The 9,240-nt window shown below is 36.6% G+C and overlaps 1 protein-coding gene across 2 annotated transcripts; it reads right to left on the bottom strand.

The window, feature by feature from the left end:
- Positions 1-411: 411 nt before the first annotated feature.
- LOC128184047 (uncharacterized) lies at positions 412-8,764 on the bottom strand. Of its 2 annotated transcripts, none has more exons than XM_052853372.1 (6): positions 7,988-8,764; positions 6,283-6,729; positions 5,688-5,913; positions 1,587-1,822; positions 1,185-1,278; positions 412-564 (listed from the first exon to the last, which is right to left on the bottom strand). In XM_052853372.1, exons 1-6 carry the CDS (start codon positions 8,735-8,737, stop codon positions 482-484), a joined length of 1,836 nt encoding a protein of 611 aa, XP_052709332.1. In that variant the 5' UTR covers positions 8,738-8,764; the 3' UTR covers positions 412-481. The 2 variants fall into 2 exon arrangements, with proteins under 2 accessions (XP_052709332.1, XP_052709333.1); XM_052853373.1 differs by having other exon boundaries at positions 1,599-1,822.
- Between the last annotated feature and the right edge of the window lie 476 nt (positions 8,765-9,240).

Below are 9,240 nucleotides of genomic sequence, written 5' to 3'. Positions count from 1 at the left end.
GCTTTGATTTTGGTAAGAAGTGTCACTGACCATTGATTGGGGTAAAAAAATTTCAAATCATGCAAATATAAAATTTCTTGTAGCATTTGAATGTTTTGTGTGAAATACCAGTAGTCCATTGTAATGACCAAAGCACTGCTTTGCAAAATGACAAATCTAAGTGCATGTTGCTTGAAACATATTGCATGGGTTTAATTAGTATACTGGTGTATCGGGTTGTGTGACCAACAACAAGCAGAGTGAAAATTTGACAAATTTTACAATAAGAATGTTAAATAAGATTTTAATAAAATAATTTCTTAATTAGAAATTTTTGAATAACTTGATTATGCTGTGCTGAATGACCGTAATGTGGATAATGAAATAGGGCATTAATTATGGTGAAATATAAACATATCGGTAATATACAGACAATCAAAATCAACAGTGGAAGTTAGACATACTTTGGTCCAGTTGTATCCAAATCATTGGGGATGGTTGTTTACGAGTAACCATGGTTACTGAGGTGTTCCTCTGGTTCTGAGGTAACTTCCATATCTAGGCCAATGTCTGGATTTGTTTCTCCTACGATACATACATTTAAATCTTAAATATACTATGTTAAGAGAAGTCGAGCATGTTTGGGTCAGAGTACAGAGTACATATTATTTAGTGTTAAAGCTGCACGAACATCGCTTGTAAATAAGCACTGTCCCCCATATTTCTCTTTTATCACTGATGTCCTATATAAGGTGAAGACCTCTTAACAGTTCAAACGGCTTCGTTGTAGAGGTGTGTGGACGTACATCTTGTCTCGCTGTGTTACGCAATTGCGATGAAATTATCGAATTTTACGTACCATTTCCAAGCCAGGAGAATACTAACATCAATTAAATTGGTCAATGCATTATTTACAAACAGAATATGCACATGAATAAGAAATAAATGCATAAAATCCAAAGACCACGAAAGGAATACTACTTGTCAGCCACGATTTTCAGGTGTAATAATTAAAATTAAAGAGTTTATATACCAGGTACCTATGCGACGGTGCCTATTAATGAGCAGTGTTCAGCTATAACAAAAGAAGGCCAAATAATAAAAGGGGAGTATATATCCATGGAAATCAGTTATTCCTTAAAATTTTCACAAATTACAAGTGCATTAAATATATTGCTGGTATATTTTAGTTTTGGTCAAATCACCTGAAAGGTTTGAACAATGGCCACCTTCACTCTCTACGATGTCATGACAACTAGATTCCGAGTCGTTTTCACTCTTCAGTTGTTGATGCTGCAACTGTTGAAAAAAAAAAAACACTTTTTACTTGACCTCAATATATGAATAAATTAGAAGTGTGAAAAATAATAATGAAACATTAATTAATAAACCAAAGGTACTGTATACAGGATTATTTTCACCCTGCGTAATTTTCGTCCTTCTATACACTTGCAAACAGTTTCACCCCATCTTGAATTCGCCCACCCTGCAGACACAGTTGTGTTTAAAGCGATATAATTGAAGACAAGCTTAATAATTTATAATAATAACATGCAATTTACATGAATTTCATAATTGTCTGTAACTATACACAATTCAGACCTTACTTCACAATTTACCCCATTAACAGCACAGCCATAAATCTCCACAACAAGGTTATTCTTGTCTTGTCCTTTATCTAGTCTTTCCACAATTCTGTCCGCGGGTTCCAATGGTTTGGGTGTATCTATTCTGTTCCGTCCCTGTTCATTTTCCTCGGTAGTTCTAGATTTAGCCTTGACTTTGTCACATATCTTGCGTTTTTTAGATAAGTCTACAAAATTCCTGTCTCTGGTTCTCTTCCCTAAATACAACAGAAATAGACCCCTTCACGATAACTGCGGTACTGGCCCCAGGGCCATAAAACTTAGACAAGCTTACTTTTGATCTAAGTCTCACTTTTACAAAAGAAACACATATAGTGGAAAAGTGAGACTGAGATCAAAAGTGGGCTCGTTTAAGTTTTATGGCCCTGGGGCCTGCTCTCTTGCAGGACAAACTGATGCACTTTGCCAAAGTTTTAGTAAATAGATAATTAAATGATGTTAATGAAACAATTGATGTTACGTCATATTTCACCAAACTAAGTCACTAATTGCCTTGCAGTTACAGAAAAGGGGTCTATTAAAGAGTCTGTATTACTATTCATCATGTACAAAATTTTAAATTAAAAAGTAGAGTACACGTAGTACACTGTACCATGCAATACATGTACAGTAAGAGTGTTTATATCCAACTGTACATATACATCATTCTATATATTATATTGTTATACTTTCATGTTAAATACTGAAATCTGATTGGTTAAGACGCAGTTAATAATATTTACTATTACCCTCAGCGTTAGCAACGCACTTGGCAACGGGTAACATTAACAAGAGGCCCATGGGCCACATCGCTCACCTGAGGAACAATAGGTATGATAAAGTCAGCTACATGGAGTCATAAAACAAACAATCTGGACAATGTACAATAATACATGTAGATCCTGTATAAATAAAATCCATTTTTCCCCCTTGGAACTCGGATAGCCCTGATTGCTGCCAATATTTACAAGAGCAGACTTTAATCACCGCTCTTGCACATATATAGGGACTCAAAGTTACGCAGGCAGGGATGACCGCACACCTACGCAACTCAACAGGTACCAACGTTTACGCAAGCAGGGAGTGCCGCACACTTGCGCTAGAAAGGCCTGAACACCAGCATGGATGACCATACATTAGTGCTCCGCCGCTACCACCACCAATACAAGCAGATGTGACTGCACACTTGTATTAATGCGATACAGTGCAGGAATGACCCAAACTTTGTATCGAAGGTTAGAAAACACTTAGATTAGATAGAGCAAGGATGTTCACACACTCAATCTATCCATACCTGTTCAAGTTTAACCCCAAACAGTCGCTCATCGAAATGCAATAGACACTGTCCCTATATATGTGTCAACCTAAAATAATTCATAGTATCTAAAAATTGGAAATCAAAAATAAACAAAATAATCTGGCCTTACCCAAAACTTCTTATGCAGAACAACTTATATACATTGAATATTTATTATTGTATAAAAATAATCATCACAATAATTGGTTAACAGTGGATGCATTAATTAAAATAATCAAGAATCAATAAATCAAGGGCAATAACTCAATACAGTAATACAAAAAGATTCTAATTAAAAAATAGCTGCCTGCTTCAATTCTATAGTCATATCACATGTTGAGTATTGCAGTTCTCAAAAAGATCCTTTACAATTGTTTATATATGGGATATTTAGCTACATCAAACTCTGAACCTTCTTGTGAGGCCGAAGAATTGTCCTGGAGCCAAAGTTTTAACAATGATAAAGAATCATCTTGCTGATTAGTTTCTGAGAAGAAGATTTTTAAAGATTTACTTTATATATTCCTATGTACAACTTTAACACCCCCCCCCCCATGTGGCCTCACACTACCCCCAGGGATCATGATTTTCACAACTTTAAATCTACACTACCTGAGGATACTTCCACACAAGTTTCAACTTTCCTGGCTGATTAGTTTCTGAGAAGAAGATTTTTAAAGATTTACTCTATATATTCCTATGTAAAACTTCGACCCCCCATTGTGCCCCACCCTACCCCCAGGGATCATGGTTTTCACAACTTTGAATTTACACTACCTGAGGATGCTTCAACAACAGTTTCACCTTTCCTGGCTGATTAGTTTCTGAGAAGAAGATTTTCAAAGATTTACTCTATATATTTCTATGTAAAATTTTAACACCCCCCCCCCCCAATGTGGCCTCACCCTACCCCCTGGGATCATGATTTTCACAACTTTGAATCTACACTACCTGAGGATGCTTCCACACAAGTTTCAGCTTTCCTGGCTGTTTAGTTTCTGAGCAGATGATTTTTAAAGATTTACTCTATATATTCCTATGTAAAACTTCGACCCCCCCATTGTGGCCCCACCCTACCCTGGGGGTCATGAATTTCACAACTTTGAATCTACACTACCTGAGGATGCTTCCACACAAGTTTCAGCTTTCCTGGCTGTTTAGTTTCTGAGAAGAAGATTTTTAAAGATTTACTCTATATATTCCTATGTAAAACTTCGACCCCCCATTGTGGCCCCACCCTACCCCTGGGGGTCATGAATTTCACAACTTTGAATCTACACTACCTGAGGATGCTTCCACACAAGTTTCAGCTTTCCTGGCTGTTTAGTTTCAGAGAAGAAGATTTTTAAAGATTTACTTTATATATACCTATGTAAAACTTCGACCCCCCATTGTGGCCCCACCCTACCCCCAGGGGTCATGAATTTCACAACTTTGAATCTACACTACCTGAGGATGCTTCCACACAAGTTTCAGCTTTCCTGGCTTTCTGGTTCTTGAGAAGAAGATTTTTGAAAATTTCTCGAAATTTTTCATTAATTTCTAATTATCTCCCCTTGAAAACGGGTATGACCCTTAATTTTCACAACTTTGAATCCCCTTTGCCTAAGGATGATTTGTGCCAAGTTTGGTTGAAATTGGCCAAGTAGTTCTTGAGAAGATGTTGAAAATGTGAAAAGTTTACGGACGGACGGACGGACGGACAGACGGACAGACGGACAGACGGACAGACAGACGACAGACAAAATGTGATCAGAATAGCTCACTTGAGCTTTCAGCTCAGGTGAGCTAAAAAATGTTACATGCGCGAAAATTATGCGCGTACGGTTCGCTGTAGAATTCACGTTATTCCTATATAAAAGCAGTAAAATTTTCTTAAAAATTTTAAAAAAGACATTCAGTATAACAAAATAAATAGTGCCTGTTTGGGAGGATAACAGTTGAAATTGACACCCCTCGAAAACCATTGTCAACCTCCGCTTCGCGTCGGTTGACAATGGTTTTCTCGGGGTGTCAATTTCAACTGTTACCCTCACAAACAGGCACTATTTATATAATATTAATCGTTCTACTTGCTCAGGTATATCAAACTGAAAAAAAAATTAAACTTGTGAAATACTTGTAGTATAACAATCGGTGACACATTTATAGACAGGGGCTCTTGTATAAGCTATTACAAAATAGAAATGTAAAAATTATTTCCCTGCAAAGAGGATTTTTAAAAAATACTGTAAATTCCTCATTCATGTGTGTACTTAATTCAGCGATTCTGCTATTAAATATCAAATTGCGAGAATATAAAATCGTGAGCACAAATTTTTTGTTATTATTTCCTATTATAATAGTTCAAAACTGTGTGAAAATAAAAGCAAGATTTTAAAATCCATGAGGGCTGCTCCTTGCGATTTTACGTGGATATTTTAAAATTCCTCACTTTTAATTAGGATGTAATGATATAATACACACGACTCAACAGATAATAATTTCAACATGTCTATTCTGGAATGATTATAGATATCATTATTTTCAGAGATTATTTTGAGCACTGAACATGCTGAAGTCTTTCAATTAAGCAAGATGTACGTGTTTGAAAAAGTAAAAAATCTACAAAAATGAGTCCTATTTCTCTCTCTCACTCTCTCTCTCTCTCTCCTCTTTCTTTCCCTATTTCTAGTGAGTGAGTCTTTCTCTCCCTCACTGTTATTAAAAAATAAATAAATAAAATATTTTTTTAATTCTTCAAGTTGTAAATTATTTTAAAATAAGTGATTGCGTTGTATTATTACCAAAGTTGTTAACTAGCAGTTCCATAGGTCTAATCCTTTTGTCAGTCTTGGTAGATGTTTGATCCTCTGCATCATTTTCCACACTCTGTGATCTTCTCACTTCTTCTATACAGGTTGACATCAGTGACTGGAATTGATGTTCTTGTTGCTTCCCATGCTCTTTAGTTTTCTTCTGAAGGCTTGCATAGGAAACTGATATTCCCAAGTCATGAAAAAAATTCAAACTCTGAAATATCAAAGAAATTATTTTTCATGACTTAAAAATCTAAGTAAACATATCTGCATATCATGCTAAATGTGTATATGGAAGGATTAGGAGCTAACTTTATTGGTAGTACAAGCAAATAACCCAGCGGTAAGTGGTATGGTAAAGTAAGAAATATGGAGATAGAAAATTAATTATATTTTATGACATCTTACAAAGGATTTTTCCATTTCTTTGCCCTCTCTTTAATGACTAGATTGTACTTAATTTTTATCTTGTGCAACTTTTGCGTTATTGAGTGTACGTGACATGTGAATAAACAAAATGAGTCCTTTCTAGCCCCCAAATGTGTTTTTACACCACCATTTAGAACATAACACATATAATTACCTCCCTGTTCAAACCACATTTCTGCAGATTAAATCCAAGTTTGTACTGTAGCTGGTTCATGTTCTGAGAACGACCGTACAGGAGCACCGCCAAGGCAGTCAGCATCGGAGGTAGGTTTTGTTGCTTCTCCCGCAAACAGATGACATTGCTTAACACTGAAAATAAATATGGCGCCTTTTGTTGGAGGAGCTGACTTTCGCGCTCCCAATCATGCCAATCAAATGACAATTTGAAAAGTTCACAATCGCTTTTAGAGATCTCCTTTATTTCGCTTGTTATAACATTGTTCACTATGCCCAGCATTTCCTTTCTGCAGTTCTCTTTCTGACTGAAATTTTTTAACACTGCCTTTGTTGAGGCGTTGTTCAGCATTGATTTTATGGCTGCCTGTTGATGCTCTTCTTTGATGATCTTTAATCTCTCAATTCCTTTATACTTAACAATTACCTGTAAAAATATTATTAATTACCGGTATTTAAACACAAATCTGTTCAATCAAGCTTAAAAATTACAGTTACATCTGGGCAGGCCAGCTGCCATTGTCAGAAACCCACAGTTAATTAATCTTGGCAAGATTCGTCAAGACTGAAAATTTTTGACGAACGTCTCTTCCAAAGTAACATCCGTCAAAAATTTTCAGTCTTCACGAATCTCGTTGAGATTAACAGTTAATTAGTCTTGCGTATGCTTACTGAATAGGGGCCATCTCATTTAACTTTTATTGGTTTCAATAAATACTTGTACCGGTAAGTAAATATTATTTTTTTAATGTGGTATGTAATAAAAACATGCCAGTTATTACATACATGCATAAGCATTAACAGGATCAAGGAGAATTCCTGCGTTAAAGTGGAAAGGAGCCAATCGAAAAGGCATTACGTAGTCATAAAACGAGAAAATCTAAGTGAGCTGGCCGATGGACTGTCTTGCATATGCTTACTGACTGGTTTTCCGACGATTTTGGGCTGCATACTTTAAAACATTCTGTCACTGAAACAAGTAGCTGCAGGACTGTAGCTCCCGGTCTGAAAAAATTCGGATGGACGACCTGGGAGCTACAGTGCCTACCATAGGAAAAATCTGCAATTTACAGCGCACAAAAAATTGCGCTAGTTTTAGACTTATTAACCTTATTTTCACACAAATTTTGTAAAAAGAATTAATACCATTAATTTTTTCAGCCAATTTACTACTGATATCGTCACTTTACTTGCCTCAGACTTTCTCTTAAAAATGATATCCGACCTCGGAAAATGAAGTATGTTAATTTACGTCGAGATCAAAAGTTGCCATTTTTAAATGTAAACAAACTTGCACCACTTTAATTTACAGGGCTGCTGATGGTGTTTAAAAGAATATCAGAGGCAAGTTAAGTGACGACATCTATAGTAAAATGTCCGAGGAATTTTTTGGGATCAAATATTTGTACAGAATATTATCGTAAATGAGATTAATCGGTCCAAAACTAGCGCATTTTATTGTGCGCAGTAAATTGCAGTTTTTTACTATGGGAGGCACTGTAGCTCCCAGGTCGTCCATCCGAATTTTTTCAGACCGGGGGCTACAGTCCTGCAGCTATTCAACAAGATGTTTTTAATTACATTTGTATATCCAGAAATTAAAAACTTAAAACAAAACATACAAATACACAGAATTAGCTTTTGAATATTACAAATAAACTTTCACCAAACTTAAATCTAATTACCTTGACTTCAAATTCTTCAGTATGGTCTTTGGTTTGAGTAATTTTATCAACCTTTTGGACAACGGCAGGACAATGTGAAGGTTCAACTATTGGGATGACTGGGGACGCAGGAATGACCAACACTCCTACATTAGTTCCTAATTGGGGAATTGGAGTACACATGCCTATGCTTGAAGAATCAGGCCTAACTAGGGACTTTTCCTTAAAGTTTGTTACTAATTTAGGCATGAGAGTGCACATGCCGGTTTTTAAAGATCCTTCCTTCGTTTTTCCTAATTCTGGAATTGGGGAGAGTATGACATTGCTTGAAGAATCGGGCCTTACTATCAAGTCTTCCTTAGTTTTCTCTAATTCTGGAATGGGGGCGAGCAGACGCTCTGTTTCTAATGGAGGTGATGGCCTCTCAAGGACCTGACGCTCAAGACATTGCACACCCGGCATATCTAACAGAGTCGATATCAGCTTATCTCGTTCATTTTTAATTTTGATTATCCTAGTTTCCAGGTCCTTGTTCAGCTTTAGAACGCGGTTGAATTTGTTTATGCATATATTACAGGCAAACCCACTGATGTCCGGGATGCGCATCAGTTTAAACACAGCCTTGTATTGCTCCTGGCTTGTGTTTGATGACAGGCATCTGTAAGAGCGGGCAGAAATTGTATTCTGACAAAGCACGCAAAATTTCATTTCCTTGAAGTTGACATCTAGTTGAAACTCTTCAACGGGTTCCAGTTTTACTGGCACTTCCATACCTATTCACTAATTCAGGCTATTGCATTGTTTTGACAGCTAAACAATGCTATCTCCTAAATCAGAAGAGTTCCAAGTTTTGGGAATCATGGACAGACAATCCATTCTTTGTTTTAAAAAGAGGAAGGGGGAGGTAATGACCAAGGCTTTTGTTCAAAATTGTGTATTTCAGGCATTATTTTATCCACACACCATTCATTTGTACCAAAGTCAAGCTACTCAGCAATACACTGGCGTCGGAAGCAAAATGAAAGGGGGGGGGGGGGGGGGGGGCTAGACTAATCCTCAGAAATCTTGAGAAAAAAAAACTAATTCCCAAAATCATAAAAATCCTAATTCGTGGGTGGGGGGGGGGGGGTTGTTATACCTATATTTCCAAACAAAAAATTCTTACCTACCAAATTTTTTTTTAGGTAAATTTAGGGACAATTATCTTTACTGCCAGAAAACGTGGGGGAGGGGGGGGGGGGCTGAACCCTCTATGATGCTATTTGCCTAATGGT

Source organism: Crassostrea angulata, chromosome 5, assembly GCF_025612915.1.
Source record: "Crassostrea angulata isolate pt1a10 chromosome 5, ASM2561291v2, whole genome shotgun sequence".
Classification (NCBI taxonomy): Eukaryota; Metazoa; Mollusca; class Bivalvia; order Ostreida; family Ostreidae; genus Magallana; species Magallana angulata.
The sequence above is the reverse complement of the archived record's forward strand: the minus strand, read 5'-3'. Positions and strand labels throughout refer to the sequence as shown.

What these genes read in the sequence shown, in the direction of transcription:
- LOC128184047 (XM_052853372.1), bottom strand. Translation starts at nt 8,737, where the DNA reads ATGGAAGTGCCAGTAAAACTGGAACCCGTTGAAGAGTTTCAACTAGAT. An exon ending in AATGTGGTTTGAACAGGGAG is followed by an intron (nt 5,914 to 6,282) that starts GTAATTATATGT and finishes TTGATATTTCAG; the next exon opens with AGTTTGAATTTTTTTCATGA. An exon ending in CCATTGTTCAAACCTTTCAG is followed by an intron (nt 565 to 1,184) that starts GTGATTTGACCA and finishes TATGTATCGTAG; the next exon opens with GAGAAACAAATCCAGACATT.